The sequence below is a fragment of the Strongylocentrotus purpuratus genome, unplaced genomic scaffold (genome assembly GCF_000002235.5).
Source record: "Strongylocentrotus purpuratus isolate Spur 01 unplaced genomic scaffold, Spur_5.0 spur5_contig_820, whole genome shotgun sequence".
Taxonomy (NCBI): Eukaryota; Metazoa; Echinodermata; class Echinoidea; order Camarodonta; family Strongylocentrotidae; genus Strongylocentrotus; species Strongylocentrotus purpuratus.
The window spans coordinates 234645-256066 of NW_022145525.1; the positions used below are offsets into that span (position 1 = coordinate 234645).

Consider the following 21422-nt stretch of genomic DNA (forward strand, 5'->3'; position numbering starts at 1 on the left):
ACGCATCCTCAAATGAGTACAAAATGTAACATGCCAAATGTAATGATGTATTATACAACATGTGAAATATGAAAATAAACTGAAACTGAAACTGAAAACATGAGGAGGTAATTCATTCCATAAAATTAGTCATTTAAATAAAAAATAGAACTTTTAGAGACAGAATTTTGAATAAGTGGTCTATGAAAATGTGACGGTTGCCTATTTCCATATAAATGTATTTCAAAATATGAAATTTGTTTGAACGAGTATGGGGGAAATATCTTTTTGACATTAAAAAAAACAAATATGTCAATATTATAATCATTCGATTCAAATACATTAAAACATTTCAAACGAAGAAAATGAGGCTCTGTATGGGCAGGATAATGGGATCCAGAGATAATACGTATTGCCTTCTTTTATAATGTATATAATCTATTCATACAATAATCATTTGAATTTACCCAAACAGTATTGCAACAATTCAATTGTGATAAAAACAATGCATTGAATATCATTAATAAAATCTTATAAGGAAAATGTTTCAATTTATGTAAAATACCAACTACTTTCGAGACTATATTACAAATTGCTTCAATATGAACGTGCCATGACATTTTACAATCAATTTGAATACCTTAAAATGTCAATGAATCACAACACTATATAACATTTCCTTTAATATTTTACTTCTATATCATCAGTTCTAATGTTTTTGTTTGTGAAAATCATGTAATTAGTTTTCTTTATATTTAAGATTAATTAATTAATATTTAACCATTGAGAAATGTTCAGAAGCTCAATATTTCATATCACTAATCTATTTAAATCGTTATCAGACAAATACAATCTTGAATCTTCCGTATATAAAATACACTGCAATATTTGTGAAGCCTGAGTAATATCATTCATGTATACAATAAATAATAACGGTCATTTAAAATTTTAACAAAACACCTCGGGGGGGGGGGGGGGGGTGGGGGTTGAACCTCCCCCTCAAATTGTGTATGTGATGTGTGTAATTTTTGATGGAACCCCCCCCCTCAAATTTTTGTTGGTGCAAAAGGGTGACCCAAAAAGTAACCTTACCCCCCCCCCTTGAGTCTTTGCGAAATTTTTGGGCCCAAAAAAAATGTGTTCTTACCCCCCCCCCCCCCCCCCCCCCCCAGGTATGCAATTTATGAAAGTGAGAGATCTTTAAAAACTGTTCGAATGTGGATGATGATGTAATAATATATCAAACAATAATGATGGGTTCTTGTATACCTTTCATATCTGGTGAAATGCCACTCCTGGCGCCTCATTTTTTTTAATCATGGCAAATAGCATTATTCATAAACACCGCAGCGCTCCAGTATTTTAAAATATTAATATCTACCAGGTACCAATTTTCCTCACCAAGTGAGTTGAGTGACAAATGCAGAGTACTGTAAAGTCTTGCCATCGGGAAGTTATTGATGCAAAATAGATTCGAACCCCGTACTTCGTTTCCGCAACATTTCCATGAGACCACATCATCTCACTTTCAAATGCTCCCAGATCAGTTCGAGATCAATCTAATCGTGTTGAATTGAGACTGGGATCAGAGTGTTTCCTGCTGGATTCTTTAAAAGCAATTTTCTTGAGATTGGACTAAATTGTCATCGTATTATTTAATTATTGTCGTTATTGATATTGTCAGTGCATTCATAGGTCTCTTTAAAGGTTAACTTCCCGATAGGCATTGTCAACTAAATGGTTACAAACAATTCCATATAGTCCATACTATTAAGCTATATAGATAATTACAATGTAAAGAGCTTAGAAACGTAATATTATAAAGTGATATACAAATGTGACTTACTATTATTATTATGATTATTATGATTATTATTGTTATTATTGATATAATTATTACGGTTATTACTATGCAGATGTAAGGGAAGTCTTGGTCATCGGAGAGGATCTTGCAAGATTCGCCACAACGTTGCCAATTTGTGTTTCACTGATGACAACTTTGAAAATGCATAACTTTCCTACTTTTGACATTGCTCAAACTCTCACTAATTTCTTTCTCTTGTGTATTTTTAAAATAAATATGATTCCAGCTTATTATTCGGTGGATTTTCCCCTTTCATAATGGTGTCAATGCGTTGATAGGTGTCTAAAAGTCTTCCTGTTGACGGTATTGTCAACGTGATGCTTACAAAACCATTATGACACCAAATGGAGCTATAATGGTCGATGAGTGTAGGCATATAACCTGAAGTGATTAATCACTGCGTACATGTTCCCATGTGAAGGTTTACAGACCCTAGCATATGCATTTGTAAGAGTAATCTAAACTCTGAATCAGAACTATGGTGACTTGTGAAAGGAAGGTTATTGAAGTAATGATAAGCTGTTTCTTGAACTTTTCCTTCATGTAGCTGGATTGGGAAAGGCCAGAACCCGTAGAGATGAATCTCATTGCACAGAGTAGCAGCTAGGCTAACCAGGTACAGACCTGTAATACCAAACAGATGATAACTCGTATTATATTGCTAATAAATATAGAACGATAACACTCAATAGCCGTGTCTTGCGAGATCAATTCTGGTTAAAAATATGGGCAAAGTGGTGACTCCAATAGTACTATTGGAGCCACCGACACCCATAGTGTTAACCAGTACCTCGAAAAAAAAAGGCAGGGTATATATTTTGTTATATCCTGTATCAAAAAACAAAACAATTTTAAACAAATTTTATCACATTTTTAAAAAATTTACAAAATAATAAAGAATAACAAATACAATCTTACAATTTGAATTTGTTCAAAGACAAAATAATTGTTAAACCATTCCAATACCATTTTAAGATAAAAACATTATAATTTTGTTGTTCAACTCCTAATTAGTATTTCTTTTCCCAAATAGTACTCTCAAACAGTACCTTTTCAGAGCAACCTTAAAATGGTTGAAATATTTTTGGTCGCGTAAAGAGGTCTCAGCCAATCAAAAACCAATGGATTTTCGATGCAGGATATAATATCGTTTTACCCGCAGTGTCCACAGTATTATATACGTACGATTTCATTATACATTTAATATCTGGATAGTTAATATCTAGATCTACCGATAGATTAATTGAATCCTACAAAGTGTATTAAAATAAACATTTGCTTTTCTAGAAAACCAGTCAACCAGTTTTCCATTATTCTCGAAAATTATGTTCTTACAACAATACAACTGTGACACTGGTCAAATTACTTGGTATCACCATACAAAGTGATTTGAAGTAGGAAGCCCATGTCAGAGATATTGAATAAAGAGTGAATGCAAAACTATGCTCCGTTCTTTAAGAAAGTTCGGCCTTTCACATGAAGATCTAATTACTATTTTCATTGGCTATATTCGCCCAATCCTTGAATATGCAACTGAAGTTTGGAGCGGAGGCCCCACTGGTGCACCCAGACAACTCATATAGGAGATATTATATAGAAAGATTACAAAAACGTGCTTTGAGGATTATCTTCAGAAAGGACTACCATAGTTATGCAACCGCTCTTACTCAATCGAAATTACAAACATTGGAAAGTCGTCGAAATGACTTATGTGTTACCTTTTTTAAGAAAATGTTATCATCCACTGACCAATTCAAACAATTTATTCCAAAAAAAGTACACAATAGAACATTGCGAAGGACTAACAAGATCCCTGAACCCAAGTGCAAAACTGAACGTAAGCAGAATAGCCCAATCCCAGATTCGATCCGTTTGTATAACAAAAGATTTCTATGATTTTATTATACTTTGAAACAAATGAAATTGTCAATTTGTTTTTAAATTACATGTCTATATTCCTTAGTATATTATTAATTACTAAATCTGAGGTCTGATATATTACACAGTTATTCAATGTATCACTTTATGACATGAAGTATTCGATGCATATTTATATATCTCTAGTGTTCACCTTATAATATTCATTTTGTTTTGCAATGTATCTTTGTATTTTATCAGTATGTACATAGTCGTTGTTAAGAGCCCATTTTCTCTCTCTTTCTGGCCCCCTTCACTTTACCCCCCGTCCCCCTCCCCTCTCCCTCTCTCTCTCTCTCTCTCTCTCTATCTCTATCTCCTGTTTTCCCATCTCTCTGAATCTTTTCATCTCTCTTTCATTTTTAACTCAATTTTTTTGGTTGTAATATTGTATAAGATTAATGGTATCATGTACACGCTCTTCAGATTGTAGTGTGATATGCCTTGAAATGTATACTTGTCTTTTCCAACAACTTACTCAATGTGCAATTCAGTTACTTGTTACTGTGATATCTCTTGAAATGTATACTTGTTTTTTCCATCAATGTTTTATTCATGTGCAATTCAGTTACTTGTAACTGCGATACATAGAAATGAATCGATAAATACCATTTATCTATCTATCTAAGCTCGAAGTCATACAAGTATGATTAAATGTTGTCAGATGACTATATGTTTAACAAGTATTATTATATGATGATGATTGATGATGATGTTAATTATGAATCACTACTATGAAGTAATTATCGATATTGAGAATATTAAGCTTTACCTGTCGATGGTTTTTTCCTTAGACCACGCCTCTTCCAGAACTCCCATATACTGACGTAATGTGAAGGGTGACCAATCACGAGTCGAGAATCTACCTGATCATGATAACTAATAGCTTTGATACATGGTTCAACTAACTGTCTGGAGCCGAAGCATGGATACCATACCATGCTATCGTACTGCTTCATGAATGTGATGTAGGACTCGATCATACTCTCGTTCACGAGTCCACCAAATCTAATAAGACAAGATCATACAGAGTCCAATGAGATAATGCTCAAACAAACTTAAAGATAAATGTGAGTTTTGGTAATGCGATCGCATTGTGAAAGAAAAGGTGTGGAATGGATCAGAAAATGTTGATCATATAGCATGTAGGTATTGGTGTGTACTGCAAAGTCTGGACTCATCAAAATCATAATAAATTTGGCCCAGTCTTGGTAAAGTAACAAGCACTGTTCACAGAAAGATGTATACGGGACTACACAAATGGTGTCGGGGCTAGTACCACCTGGTTTTCTTATTTTTCTATGCTCATTATACTCAGCCAGTATACATTTTCTTCCAAAATTGTTTGGCACATGACATTTATTTATTATTCAGTGTAAGTTTTGTTTGATTCTGTGAGAATTCATTTTCTTTTTTTTTACCAGAACTCAAGTTTATCATTAATTCACCTAAACGCAACTCGAACAGCAGATGATTAGAAAAACTGAGGGTACATGTACAATGAATATAATAATGATGCTATGTAAGAGCGTCGACAAATTCAAACTTTTCGACACTCTTGTAAATAAATACACAATTTGTTATGAAAAATGAAAATAAGAGAATGATGGTGCGTATAGCACTATCAAAGTTCCACATTGCTGTCTCCTCCTTTTTTTAATATTTATGCAAAGGTAGAAAAATGTCTCCGCGGAAATCGGAGCAGGTCCTTGTTGCCAATGTTACAATACCACAAACAATAGCAACAAATAAGTTGCTATGTCAGACATGTCAGACTAAACTAATATTCTAGAATAGACAATGGTGGGTAATTTTCCCCAGGTTAGCACACGTTAAGAATAGAATTGCATGCTTCCATACATATGTACAATACATTATCATTGCCTTTGTCTTCCCACGGATGCTACAGCTGTCTGACATAGCAACTTATATGTTGCTATTGTATTACGTATTGTAACAGGTGGTCGACTTCGGCAAAGATACATACCACTTTCTCAAGTTAGCTCATTGATGACTGACAGATGATGTCAAAAGGGGAATGAGATCTGGAGGTTTTTGGGGTGGAGCTTAGCAAGTTTGAAAAACAAATATTTCAAAAAACATTTGAAAATCTATGAAACAAATTTAGAAGTTTACATATCAAAATATGAGATGTATGCTGCACACCAACAAGAATACACTTGTATTTCGATGTCATGGGCCCTTTAAGAGCGCGCCATATGGATATGAATCATACATGACTCGGTATATATTCTTTCAGTCCTTGAGTGTGTATGTATAAACAAAAAAAACTGCAAAGTTCCCAGTAAATGTTGTTTATTCTTACAATAGTGACTTACCGCTTATATAGTATACTAGGGTTGAAAGTAAGGAAGTCTGTTCGCTTCCCAGCATCCGTTACAAAACCTTCCAAGGGTGCTCCATTACATCTAAAATAAAATAAAAACAAAACAGAAACCAAACTTAGCATAATGATATGACAGACCAACATGAAAATAATTACTGACCAACATAATATCACAATATATATTAGACCAATTTAGTATAATATTACGGATTCATCTGACATTAACAAAATATGAGAAGAGACGAACCCCGCCCCCCCCCCCCCCCCCCCCCCACTCCGTGAACGGAGGGATACCATGCGTGTTCCCAAACTCTCCGGCTCGTAACAAAAGAAAAATGTCTACCCGTATTGACTTTACACACCGGACCGTTTTGCTGAAAAGGAGGGGGTGCTGAAAAAGGCTCGTATAACAAAAGAAAAAGGTCGACCCGTATTGACTTTACACACCGGACTTTTGCTTTAAAAAGGGGGGTGGGTCGCTGGGAACACGCATATGCGTACCCTAAATAACACTGAGTGGGGGGGGGGGGGCGGGGAACGAACCTAACAAAAAGACGCTCAGAAGAAGTCTCCAATAAAAAAACCTTTTAAGCTAACATTAGGAAGTGAATCTGTTATGTGTACGATCGGTCATTTTATGTTAGGAAATCTTGGAAGTGGAATACATCGTAGTAGTCGTACCTCAAAATATCATTACAGCATATAGACCTACAATTACAATGAACTGATATAATTTCAGTATTCTCAAGGGGTTTCAATGAACACGCGCTTGTCTTGAAATTAATCAATAATGATTGATCAAGTTGAATTTGCGATGTAAAAAGTTATCATGCAAAATTGTATAGCAAATGTATTTTGCAACATGAGGGTGAATCGTTATTAAACAATACCGTGTGATTTAAAAAATTTAGATTTATAAAATTGCTAATTATTTAAAAAATCATCTATAAATATATGAACAGTAAATTGATATACATCTTATGGAAGAGTGTTTTATCCCAAATCATTTGGTATCATTTTTGTGTGGTAGGTATTCACGCTTGGGTGAACATGAGGCATTGTGTGCGAGAGTGCAACAATCGACTTGCGCCAAAGTGATGCATACAGTATGTATTATGTTTGGATTAGCAGGGTGAGAGAATGAGTTGAATTCAAATGTTCAAAGGAAATGCATTGCATCTGCTTCTTGCAGAAGCAAAGTCACATACACACACATGCGCCCGCACAAATGTTCGTTGATATTTGATATTCGATATTTGATATGTGTGGCATGATTGATTTTTTTACGGATGTTATTTGGATCTGCAAAGACCGAATTAATACGCAAATCCCAATCGTTTTATTCAAGCATCACATACTGTAGGCAACTTTGGCGCAAGTCGATTTTTGCACTCTCACAAACAATGCCTCCTGTTCGTTCAAGCGTGAACACATACGGCACAAAATGATACTAAATGATGCGGGATAAAACACTCTTTCATAAGATGTATAATAGTTTACTGTTCATAGACGATTTTTTTAATAATTAGCAATTTTCTAGGTGTAAACTTTTTTTGACTCACGCTGTGCACATAGCAATCTCTTTGGAATTTAGAATGTAATGTCTTGATGAAATGTAATGTCTTGATAGAATGGCAGCTCATGGTCTTAATTTGCGAAATAAACGCAAGCACACAGAAATGATTAAAGTGCAAAACAGAGCGCCACAGATATAGCCTAGTGCCTAATAACTGATGCAGCTACTTAATGATCAATAATTTGTGCAATATTTTCCCTCTGAAATGTGGAATTAACGTTTACAAAATTTCTTTTGGCTCATTAATGTTTCAGCCCACGTTCACTCTTTTTTATATCGAAAATCTACATTGTGATGTATAATCTCGAAAAAGAAATTGAATATGTGTCACTTTTTAATGTCGATTTAATAGTATTGATATGCCCTTCTATCTCTCTCCCTCTCTCTCTCTCTCTCTCTCTCTCTCTCTCTCCCTGTCCCCCTCTCTTTCTTTCCCTCTCTCCTCATTTTTCATCATTTTCTCTCTCTTTTCTCTCTTTCTTTCTTTCTCTTCCCCTCTGTCCCTATTACCCCCTCTCTCTTCCTTTCTCTGTCTCTCTCACACTCAAACTGCCAAAATAATATCGACCGTAATATATTGTTTACTGTCTTTTGCTTTACTGATAATTTTGTACTCGATTTATGGCACTGTTCGCCCTTTTTCATTTTTAAAAGAGTTGAATATTTATCTCCTTTCAAATTTGGATGATATTTTAAATATGCCCTTCAATGCACGTCTACATGTAAGTTACTTTCTGTCGTTATAATGTATTGAATGTAGATCTTGTTGAAACTTTCTTATTCTCTCTAATTTTGTCATCGCACTATATCTCTCTCCCACTCGAATTCCATCTCTCTCTCTCTCTCTCTACATTATATATTTCCCTCCCTTTCTCATGCGCTCATCATTCTCTCTCTGTCTCTACCTCTGTTTCTTTCTCTCTATCTCTCTCAGTCTCCCTCATTCAGTGTTGCATAACAACATCCCTAGTATAGGATGATTCATCTATTTAATGTACTGACTTGAACCACGTTATGCTTTCAAATTCCTAACATTAATGAATATTTGTTTAATTTCAAATGCGATTTTACTGCTATTTTATAGTGAATCGATAGGTAATTCAGCTTTAGGGGTGCTATATAGTTTTTAATAAACCATTTTCAATTCAATAAAAAAAAGGCGATACGCAACGGTTTTTATTGGTTTAACCCTTTAAATTCCTAACGCAATTCATTATCTTTTCATCTAAATTAGGAGGAGAATATTTTAGAAATCTCAGGATTACATAACTCATATTGCGCAGTTTGTATCCTCATCACTCGATGTTTATTTCTTTTCATATCGGGTCTATTTCCTTGATATATTTTACATTGTACGATTGTTTTACTTGCAAAACATCAGCTCCAAAATAATTGCATAATTATTATATGCATGCTGCAATCAAATATGACGCGATCGCAAAGGCTAGCAAGAAATAAACTTAACGACAAATCTAACACGAAATTGCTTTGACCATACATTAAGTCATTGACATGTTCGCTCATATCAAAAGGTGGGATCGATCTACAATGCTATGTTAATTGATTAATGATATGCACTAATAGTCTATTGTCATAACTTAAATGAAAACAAATATGTGTGTCTGGTTTTAGAATATTTGAATGGTAAAGCTTGATTCTTATACCTGAATACGAAGTCCATGCCATCTATCTGTGAACCACAGGTACTTTGCTTTAATGATCCACTGTTTCCTATGACAGCACACTTCTCGTAGCGTTTCCCCTTTAATGGCGATTCCTAAACGCACAAAAAGAGAAATACATTTGAAACATCTTCTCTCTTAGAATCTTAAAAATCAACTGCAAATTTGAGATATTTATTAAAGATAAACTCCAGTACTGGTAAAAAAAAAAAAAAAAAAATTCTCACAGAATCAAACGAAACTTACACTGAATGTTCAAGATTACAAATAAATGATATGTGCCAAACAATTTTGGAAGAAAATGTATACTGGCTGAGTAATGAGCATAGAAATACAAGGAAATCAAGGTAGTACTAGCCCCGACACCATGTGTGTTGTCCCATATATAGCTTTCTATGTGAGTGCTTATTACTTTACCAAGACTCGGTCAAATTTATTATGATTTTGATGACTCCAGAACCTTGCAGTGCTCACCAATACTTACATGCTACATGATCAACTGTTTCTGATCCTTTCCACACCTTTTCTTTCACAATGCAATCGCATTACCAGTACTAAAGTTTATCTTTAATATTCAAGTACATTTGGGCGTGGTCTTTGATACTAAATTTGTCATGGTCACATAACCCGAACATTTTTCTAGAGTTATCACCAAATTTATGATTTTTGGCAAGTGAACTATTTCCTTGGAATTACCCAAATGTTCCCAATACGAACTTTTGGTGCATTGCTCAATCATCTTACACTATATATATAATCTATCAACTAAAACATTGGACTTACGAGAAAGATTTAAAGTATTCAAACTCCAGGATTGAAAGTAATGATCATACCTTCGGCAATGTAGACATGAAATCCTTGGTAGCCACGAAGTGTGGATACTTCAGCATTGATTTTTTAGTGTCGAAGTAACATGGCATTTCTTGGTCAAGCTGGACATTGGTTTGGGTCAAGATGAGATCACGATCTGTACTGACATTGGTCTCTGCATTCAGCTCACGTCTAGAAACAAACATGTAAGAGCAGTAGCTCCTTTATTAATTTGTTCCACCATAAATTAGAAAGACTAAATGAATACCTCGATTTTAGAGATAGAGAGAGAGAGAAAGTGGGGTGGGGGGGGGGGGGTCATGCTTCGATTGATGAAATTGAAAAGAAGGCAATAAGTTATAAAAACAACCGTGAGAGAAAGATGATCGAACCCCCCCCCCCCCCAAAAAAAAAAAAAAAAAAAAAAAAAAAGTATATTAAAGTTTTATTTAGCACTCCATCTTTTGCCTTTTTCTATTTATTGTTGTTGTTGTTGGTTGTTTTTTTAATTGTGTGTAAAATAATTAAATGCACCACACCGGTGGTAACATGTCTGCAAATTGTGTGACCAAATGAAAAAAGAGTTGTCAGGGTTTTTTGGTGTGCAGCTTGTGACACCCCCCCTAATTGTGGCACGTGCTCCCTTAGATCAGCCACTGAAACTTTCCCTCCAATGATTTAACAAAAATAAAACCTACCTAAAATTATCAAGGTGTTGTGGATTGGCCTTCCAAGGAAGCTTTTGCAGAAGATTGGCATAGAGATAAATTCGCTCTGCATCACTGTTGTTGAAAACCCATATTTGCTTTGTAAAATTTGAAGACCTACAAATCATCAAAATAAAATGAACGATGAACACGAGGTTCTCACGATATTTAGAAAATGAATAGTCTTGACCTACTAGCATCTTGGTTATCATCTCCATATCAACCATAATAACCACAATCGCAATTATCATCATCGCCACCATACTCATCATTATGATGGTCATCATCGCCACCGTACCCATCAATATGATCGTCCTCATCGTCAACATCAACATCATCATCATGGTCGTCGTCTTCATAATCAGATAATGTATAATGTTAGATGCAACTTGTCTTTGATAAAACAATGACATATTCTTTTTCACGTGAAGTTAATTCAAATGAATTGTAAAATTGAAAATGATTTGTTATATAATATTCATTTTTTATGTGATGTTAACTTCAATGAATTGTGAAATTGTGAACATGCATAAATAAATAAATAAATAAAAATAAATAAATATAGAATGAACTTTGCTCTAAAAGTTCACAGCTTGTTTTTATAAACATGACAATAAATTATGTCTATTTTCATATTTAGTTGCTGCCTGATTTGGTGAAGGGCGTTGGTTTATTTTCTTTAAGGGGTGGGGGGGGGGTTGTGACACTTATATATTACGTTTCTTTTAAAAAGGAAACCCAATTTTCTCCAGCGAATTCTTGTCAAATAAACATAACTATATTTATCCTACTACATACTGAATTGGGATTATTTATCCCCTTTCTTATTGTGTGATGATATAGTCTGGAACCATCAAACTAAAACAACACGAAACAAGCTATGTAAACATTGATTTTGCCACAAGGTTGGGGTCTATCTAAATTAATCAATAATGAATTCATTAACCCTCTCTCTGTTTTCGTTTTATTTGTATCTTTCAATCCCATTGCATGTAAGAACTTCTATCTCATTCAAGTTGCATACACGTTGAAAGATAACTTAAAAAATAAGAACTATGACCCATCATTGCTCTTTGTCTTAACCTTTTGTTTGTTTGTTTCTTTGCAATAGAATTACAACATGCATTACTTCTGTGCGTAAACTACTTTTGACACCACTCACTTAAACGATTTTCATAAGGAAGAAGATAAATTTATCTTTGAAATGAATAATAAGAATTAATCATGACATAATCGTTTCGTCTGTAATTGATTGTAAAAAAACACACTGGTATAAATTGATTGTATCACCGCTTTCTGATGAACCTATATAATATAAGGATGATGGGATATGTCATGGCTTTAGGGGGCAGCATGCATCTCCACCAAAAAAGGGGGGAGATGTTGTAACTAAGGCATCAAAATGAACTAGATCAAAGTGGTGTATTTGAGAGGAAGCACCAGTTGAATAACGTTTTTAGACAATACCTAATAAAAAGCCCCCTGTGCCTTTAAAATATAGCCATATGACCATATTGACGGTATTTGAAGCATTATTGATTAATGACCTACATTTCGGTGGCAACATTTCTGTCATTAGGAGACAATATGCCCCATGTTCCCAACTGTCGTGTCTTAATTATGCATCATTTTATGTTCGTTTATTCATCCGTTTTATGGTTTCTATGTGAAGAATTATTTATGGGAGAGGGGGGGGGGGTTGTGAAGGTAATTACCCCTGGTATACTGCATAATTACGTAAAACTTAAACATCCGCTTTATTTATTACGTACTCGTTAACGTTTCCATGCATGCTCTCGAACATAAAATGTGAAAGAATAGGTGGAGTTTTTCGTTTTCGTGGTCGCCTGGTGTATGAGATCGTCGATAACAGCAGATAATAGAGCAGAATCGTAGACAGGACTGCGATGACGAAACGACGTGAATGTTGACGACGTCGAAACGTGGTTAAAAGTCGGAACACTGAGTAAAAGAAAGGGTTATAACATTAAAATGTTACCCTTGCCATTGTTATGTTACGGGGGAAATAATTTTACAACAATGTAAAGCGTTTAAAAACTTAATATTAAGCGCTGTAAAATGTCACTGTTATTTTTAATGTAATATTAGATATTCTTCATCATTCATAACCCAAGAAATAATGTCTTTCAGATTGTGCACGATGTTCAACTAAAGGACTTAATGTATAATTTTCATGTTATAAACTCATAATGATTTCTTTTTAAGTATGAACATTGTATTATTTTTTATATTTCTGTTATTGAAAAGATAAATAAAACCTCAGTTCAATTCAGTTCAATTCAGTTCATTTATAGCGGAGATGTTTGCTATACAGTAGCAGTCATGAAGTCACGACCAACTTGAAGACATACAAGGTTCATGACGCCTATACGGTCGCCATTTTCCTTCATTCTATACTATAGAATGAAGGAAAATTTATTGAATAAATAAAGGTCTGAAGTATCACACTACATCATTCTATATGACCCCAAAAGTACAACAAACAGCAATGGGATAAATACAATTTTTTAACGATCACTCTTTTCCCGAATAGCTCTTTGTTGTGATTTTCAGTCGTGAACCATTTTCCTTCAAATCATATATTATTGAATATTAAATCGATAAAATGTATGAACCAATTTTTGTAATAACACCGTGTTAACAACGTTTTAAAAGGATAGGGCAATGAAGAGTGCGATACAGATATTGCCTTTTCATATAATATACCCTCAAGCTACGATATTTATCATAAACTTTCATTTGCACAGACCAATGTTTGTGTCTCGAGAAAGTTTTATTTTGTTGATAGGTATAGATCCATCCTTTAGTGACTATACTTCGAACTAACAAAAATATCTTCGTTTCTCACTGAATCAGCTCTCTTACTTGATATGTTGGTTCTTGGAAGGAACTGCAAACAGCAAGTTGTTTAAACTATATAGTACTGTACGGTAATCATCAAAATACTCACTATCTTCAAATATCGATCTTGTCAAATAAAATAATTACCTGTTGAATAAAACAGCTTTTTGTGATTATCGGAAAATGAACACAATAACAAACCTACCTTCTGCTGAAAGTCTTTGTAAACACCATCTACAGACAGTAAATGAAGCCAACGTTCTATCCAGCAATATTTCTCCAAACATATTTCAATTAGAAATTCACTTTCAAAGTAGAAATAAGATGAATGATGGCAGATATCCAGCGGAGAGAATGAAGTATACTGATGTCCCGATGCTTTCCTCCGTTCATCAATGAGATAGCATGAACTATAGGATGAAGGCATAATATGAAATGATATATGATAATGATATGGATCAGGGATGCCAGGTAAAATGTCAAAGGTAAAAATTTCAGAGGAACAAACGTCAGAGATAATAATTTCAGAGGTAAAAATGTCAGAGGTAAAAATGTCAGAGGTAATATCATCAGAGGTAAAAATATCAGAGGTAATAATGTCAGAGATAAAAAAATGTCAGAGGTAAAAATGTCAGAGGTAAAAACGTCAGAGGTTATAACTGTACATCAGAGGTAAAAATATCAGAGGTAATAATGTCAGAGGTAAAAAATGTCAGAGGTTATAACTGTACATCAGAGGTAAAAATTTCAGAGGTAATGTCAGAGGTAAAAATGTCAGAGGTTATAACTGTACATCAGAGGTAAAAATATCAGAGGGAATACATTCAGAGGTAAACATTTTAGAGGCAATAATATCAGAGGTAAAAATGTCACAGGTAAAAATGTAAGAGGTAATATTAAACATCAGAGGTAAAAATATCAGAGGTAATAATGTCACAGGTAAAAATGTCAGAGGTAATGATGTCAGAGGTAAAAATGTCAGAGGTAATAAAATCAGAGGTAAAAATATCAGAGGTAATAATGTCAGAGGTAATAATGTCAGAGGTAAAAAATGTCAGAGGTTATAACTGTACATCAGAGGTAAAAATATCAGAGGTAATAATGTCAGAGGTAAAAATGTCAGAGGTTATAACTGTACATCAGAGGTAAATACGTCAGAGATAATTTCAGAGGTAAACATTTTAGAGGTAAAAATATCAGAGGTAATAATGTCACAAGTAAAAATGTCAGAGGTAATGATGTCAGAGGTAAAAATGTCAGAGGTAATAAAATCAGAGGTAAAAATATCAGAGGTAATAATGTCAGAGGTAATAATGTCAGAGGTAAAAATGTCAGAGGTTATAACTGTACATCAGAGGTAAACATATCAGAGGTAATAATGTCAGAGGTAAATACGTCAGAGATAATAATTTCAGAGGTAAACATTTAAGAGGTAATAATATCAGAGGTAAAAATATCAGAGGTAAAAATATCAGAGGTAATAATGTCACAGGTAAAAACGTCAGAGGTAATGATGTCAGAGGTAATACTTCTCCCTTTCTTTGTATACGCAGTACAGTAAGTCGGATGAGGTATATGCCCAGAACTAGAATTGATGGTTTATCCGTAAAAGAGTTGAACAGCCGAGTTTAACTTTTTGGAACACACCATCTGGATATATTATTACTTTGAATTATATCACACGACTAAATCAATTTGGCTTGTTGGGCGAGTAATAACCGAATTCCTATTGGTCTAATAATGGGCTGTAATTTTGTGGGAAGATAATTATATTAGATATTTACTCTTCAGTGTTAAGGTAAACAATTCTGTGGTAGTTTTTATTCTATTGAGTTGTGTCTGGGGGCGGTCGGTGGACCATTCATGATGGTCAGTGATGTGAATCCGCGAGGACAATTAAAGTCGACCTCCCCTACTCGGAACCAATGCTACTTGAATATACATTTTCTTTTCGTCCATTAATTTTCCCATTAATTTACAATGGTCTGTTAGTTCTTTTCTTTGCTCTGCATCATAATCTAGAAACGTTTTGTTTCGTTTTTTTGTTAAGCACAGTGGCATACTTCAGCCAAATAGTTGTTCGTCAACATGGCCGTGCATATAAAATAGAAATCACAATTTTACCAATTTTAGGGATACACATGTACGTACGAAAAGTCGATGAATAGGAAAAGACCATGCTGTACACAGGAAGTATATCAATAAACCAATTTCAGATATAAACCCTCCCGTTTACACAATTCTATATGAATATGCACGTGCATGATGATTTTAATCGTAATGTTGATTAGACGACTAATATGGAAAAATTAAATTTTGAGATAATTTTTGCTGAGTTTAAAGGAAACCAATTCATATATTTGCCAGTTACCAATCAGCCTAGAGTTACTTTGTTTAACGAGAATTATCTGGTCCATTTTTTGTTTGTTTTTGTGTTTGTTTGGGGGGGGGCATTAATATTACGGGAAATCATTAACTGTATTAGAGGGTTTTGATATTGAGAACCTATTATCGGCTGACTACAGTTCTCAAGAATATGTTTCCCCCTTTGGCTGATTACTCACATTATGTTTAGAATCTGAATGTTTAGAATCTGAACAGGCACTGATCCCTACAAATTTCATTGATAATTTGGCTATCCAAAACAAAACAAAAAACATGCCATTTCGATTTATGATACTGGTAAATAAACTTACACACACACACACACACACACACAACACACACATCCACGCACACGCACACTCACATACATACTCACATAAATAATTACAAACATGTATATATATATGTGAGGCAATAGGAAGAGAGTCAGGGAGTCAAAATAAATCTTCGCCTTAAGTTAGGTCACTAACGTTTCGGTCACAGAGATTCATGATGAAATTTTAATCATCTTGAAATAAACATTCAACATTAAAAGTGGGATATGAATGTATCTCGTAGTATTTTTGTTTTGTTGGAAAAATGGAGGAAATCGGGAAAGGTAACTCATTTTTAACTATTCGGAACATAATACCGAGATACCAACGAATCATCTATTTCAAAAATGTAACTTGTAAAAAACAAGAGGTAAGTGTGGGAACGAAACTAGACATTATGGATTATTCTCACTATGCACACTTCTGTAAAATTAATATTCGATCAATAACTCATAACGTGCCAAAAACATAGTTCCATGAATACGCTGAACAGCCATGCACACATAATCTCTCATTCGCTCGCGTGCCACGTACATATTTTTGTGCAAAAGTACACAGGCTAATAGGCCATTTTCGTAATATAACCATATGTTATGCATAAGTCTATGTCAAGTGCCTCGATACAAGCTATTTCATTCACCTGATAAGAATAATAGCATTTCAATAGACAGGATCCGAACTGCATAAATTAGTTGTTGCCAGGTATAAGTAGGACAAATATGGCTTAACCTACCTAGCAACACTTAGTATATGCAGTTTGCATTCTGACTATTGAAATACTATTATTCTTTAATATCAGGTGAATGAAATAATTTGTATTGATCTACTGCACTAAGACTTATGCATTAAATTTGGTTACATTACGAAAATGGCCTATTGCGTTTGCCTATTGTGCGATGTGCATTGTGTGTACACACGAAAGCTTATTGTATTTGTGTAGAGCGTTAATTGTTGATAAACAATGACAAAGTAATTGGTTTCTTTTCTATAAAACATTTACACTTGGACATTTAAAAAAAAATGATGAGTGTAATAAGCACAGTACTTTGTTGTGTTCACTGTACATTTGCTACGTACAGAAACCATAGAAACCACACAAACCATGGTTTTACAACCCACTGGCAAGTAGGTGAATTTTCTACAGCTTTTATATGCAATTTCTTTTTATACAACATAAGGATGAGAAGTTAAAGTAGATCAAACATAGTGAGGATTTATAATACACGCACTTGAACAAACCCTGAAATAAACTTGGCACAGGGGGGAATTTGTGGCTGGCACAATATGAAATTCAAATTGTTTGAAGAAGTAATCTGTTTTTGCATGATGTAAAATACTAACTAAGGTATTTTTATGAGTCTTATATTTGTTTTCGTTTGACTCTGTTGGCTTGGACTTGAATTTGTAAAATAAGCGATTTTTCCTATTGATTGATCGAAAAAAGGGATTTTGTTATCTATGGAGATCGTGGTGTCTTTCTTTAATTTGAGTTCCTAATTGTATTTTGAACAGGTAAGCCTCTTTCATAATATCGAGTGAAAGTTTCAAGAAACTTGAAGTTTAAATGCTTCATTTTGCATCGCGAGAATTTAAAACCTCAACCCAGTCAAGTCAACTTGAGATTTGTTTAAATGTAAAGACCAGTTATGGTCATGCGATTGCATTGTGAAAGAAACGTTGTGGAATCGATCTGAAAAGGTTGATCATCTAGCATCTAGCATCTGCAAGGTTCTGGAATCATCAAAATGATAAGAAATTTGGCCCATTCTTTGTAAAGTTACAAGCTCTATACACAGAAAGATGTATATGGGACTACCCTATATCTCTCACAGACCATGAGAGAAACAAATTTACCAAATATATGAATTAGTAGGCGGTTTCCCGGCAAATTTTTTATCATCATGTATTAGTCAAAACATTTTCTTTCACATGATTGGTAATGAGAGCTTCCATTTCATTTTTTGAAATTGGGGCGTTTCCAATACTGGTCTTTACCTTTAAATTAATCAATATTTTCACCAGCCAACTTCCGTGGTTTAGATGATTGCAAGATAGGTAAGTGAGAATATATTGGAAAATGATCACTTATATCTGATATTATGATACCAGAAATAGCTTGAACATAAATAAACGAGGCTGTTGTCTTTGTTATTTGAGGAGGCTTATTTTTGAGAGACGTATAGGATTGCGAGGGCGAAATGTCCAGAAATTCATTGCAGAATAAATTAGTATTTTCATCAAGAGGATTTATATTAAAATCTCCCATAATAAAGGAAGGCCTAACTCGTAAATAATTTGAGGATATTATCGTCTTTAAAGAAATAATGAAATCGTCGTGATATGAATTTGGTGGTCGATTTACAACTACTACCACGATATTTTTCCTGTTTGGAACAGTAATTTCTATGCATAAAGCCTTCAACTGCATCTGTCATGAAAATTAATTAAATTCGGATATTACTTTGTAGTTTAATGAAGTAGAAATGTACAATGCCACTCCGCCACCGCGTCTATCTATTCAATTATTAACGGCCATTTCATACCCGTTAGAAAAACATAAGTGAGGTTCATTATGTAACTATGTTTCGGACAAACCTAAAACTCGCATATGGAAACTGTTGACTAGATAAAATGGATTTCATATGTTCAATATTTTAAATAAAGCTTCTAAAATTGAAGTGCACCAGTGAGAAAGTATTGTTTAACTCTGAAGAATGTGAAATAGACTGATTCATAGTAAAATATCGGGAAAATGGGAGTGCGGGAGCAGGGTCATTTTGATCGACACATTATACAAAGGGGTCAAGTCCCTAAGTTTTCTGACTTAGCAAGCTTCATCAAAATTTAGAGAATCAGCATCAAGCGAACCACTTTCGTTTGAATTATTTAGTGTACGATGAGAATCATATGATGAAACTAGTAATTAGTCGTCGTCCTGTAACATATACAATGGGAATATATTCGTATCATTCAATTAGTCTTTTTTAACTACGTTTTAAGGCGAACATTAAATGAATGATCAGTTTCGGAAGGGTACTCAGATGAGTGCTCTCGGGGGGAAGAGAAGCTAGAGATAGGGGGAAAAGGGTGTCCCTTTTTAAGCGTATAGAAAGAGGGAAATGAGAGCAAAGAAAAGCTAAATGCAACACAACGAAAATGCATTAAGGGGTAAATACAATTAAACATTTTTCCTGAGAATGTATAAATGGAAAATAGCATGATGAAAGCAGTTAAAAATAAATCTTGATTTTATTAAACTACTGAACAAATAATTCGAATTCAATGTGATGATATCAAAAAATATTTGACGGGGGTAGAATTCGTAGAAAGAGCAGTTTTTGTAGAACAGGAAAAGAGGGAAGAGGGGAGTGCTTTATTCAAACGGATGTGATCATTCAATCTCTATCATAAACAAAAAAATGATTTCTTTGGCATCTTGCTAACCTGGCAAATGTATGGAAGAGAAATGGTAACAAAATAATAATTATGCAAATAAAGTAGTATAACGTAACCTTACATGACCTCGTCTATTGTTGGTTGATTAGACTTTGAAAACATAAGGTACACCTGATCCATCACGCCACTTTTCAGCGGCAAAGCACAGCTTCACATCCTGATCATAGAGTTTCTTTACCTCGGCCGACCATAATTATGCATCTTCGTTTTTCCGTTAGGTCATCTTTGGCGTGGTCGTCAGTGAAAAATAAAGCGTCCTTTGCCAACGCGGAGCGCGCCTTCTAACATGATATCAATCTTATGCCGATAAGACTGAAGTTTGATGAGAATATGCCGAGGACTCTCCTTGCGCTTTCCATCGCGAGGAGCCCACTCGACCTGTTGATTTCGAATTTCTCGTGAACGATATCGTCTGTGATCTCGATGCCGTTGCTCACGCTGGTCCGCTGCTTCTGGATAGCCTACAAGGCTCATGTTATTCATTCGTGAGAAACGTTCAGCCGTGTTGATTACTGCTGCATTCGATGCCGCTAAAGCGGGAAGTGGAGCTAGCTCTTTCTCCAACTCTGACCCTGACATCCCTTTATCCAGGGTTGAATTTTTCTTTTCCAGCTCGGATATGGATTCAATGGAGTCCGTGAGGTAATTACTCTCAGCTCGTTTGATACTTTCAATCAACGAATTAACAGCCTTCCTAGTATCACCCGCCGCAACAGAGGTATATACATAATAGTCCGAGAGATGCTTTTTCGTCTGCCACGAAAAAACACGGGCGTCAATGCATGCATAACGTTATAAGCCTTTGTTCTAATTACGTTTCAGTTTGCTTTGTTTCTATGTTATGTACAAAAAGGAATTAGAGTTTTGAGAAATAATTTTAATGAATACAAAATAAACGTTTGCTATGTCATTAATATGTAAAAACATTGAAATCTAGATGATGAGAACTACATAAATACACACGAGGGGGAAGAGAGAAAGGAACGTCCATTAAAGCCTCAGTTTATAGAAGAAATAGATGTAAAATATACTGCTTCATTCCGCTTCATCCACATCATTAAATCACATCACCTTCTTTTCTCCTCCCGTTTGCCTCTAACACTTCTTCTCACAAACAAAGAAATTAACCTCAAACTACATAGTATACACATACACTCGTTTCTTCCTTTTACATTTAAAAAAAAAATCTCACTTCCATGTTTAAAATCCCAAATTTGGCATACTACATCAAAGCGACACATAATACAATCTCACCCAAGCTAGACGCCAGCTGCTATTCTAACCTTCGTAATGTAAATTCCAAGAGATCGTTGACAATGTAGAGACTCCTTCGACGATGAACAATTTGTCGGAAGAAGATTAATTCATCAATAAAGCTACTCCTATCTGCTTCAGACCCCGCAGACGCAATCAAGATGGCGGCTAATAGAAGTCACGGTCAAACTTTGGCAGTGATATATCCATGTATAGTAAATAATGCGGGCGTACAGTGCGAATGAATGTCGAGCAGGGATATAAAAGAA

The 21422-nt window shown here is 34.6% G+C and overlaps 1 protein-coding gene across 3 annotated transcripts; it reads right to left on the bottom strand.

Moving 5' to 3' along the window:
* Positions 1-1402: 1402 nt before the first annotated feature.
* On the bottom strand, positions 1403-21231 carry LOC100893823 (CMP-N-acetylneuraminate-poly-alpha-2,8-sialyltransferase-like). 3 transcript variants are annotated; one of them, XM_011666108.2, is made up of 9 exons: positions 21183-21231; positions 13950-14154; positions 12655-12844; positions 10874-10999; positions 10199-10367; positions 9348-9460; positions 6100-6189; positions 4533-4768; positions 1403-2467 (listed from the first exon to the last, which is right to left on the bottom strand). In XM_011666108.2, the coding sequence occupies exons 2-9, from the start codon at positions 14029-14031 to the stop codon at positions 2238-2240; spliced, it is 1236 nt and encodes a 411-aa protein (XP_011664410.2). In that variant the 5' UTR covers positions 14032-14154; positions 21183-21231; the 3' UTR covers positions 1403-2237. The 3 variants fall into 3 exon arrangements, with proteins under 3 accessions (XP_011664410.2, XP_003729328.3, XP_030836542.1); XM_003729280.3 differs by having other exon boundaries at positions 21154-21214; XM_030980682.1 differs by lacking the exons at positions 12655-12844; positions 13950-14154; positions 21183-21231 and having other exon boundaries at positions 10874-11010.
* Positions 21232-21422: the final 191 nt, after the last annotated feature.

Coding starts and splice junctions, on each gene's coding strand:
- LOC100893823 (XM_011666108.2), bottom strand. CDS start 14,031: ATGTTTGGAGAAATATTGCTGGATAGAACGTTGGCTTCATTTACTGTC. Junction 6,190..9,347: donor GGCATGGACTTCGTATTCAG/GTATAAGAATCA, acceptor ATTTTATTTTAG/ATGTAATGGAGCACCCTTGG. Junction 2,468..4,532: donor AAGGAAAAAACCATCGACAG/GTAAAGCTTAAT, acceptor TTGGTATTACAG/GTCTGTACCTGGTTAGCCTA.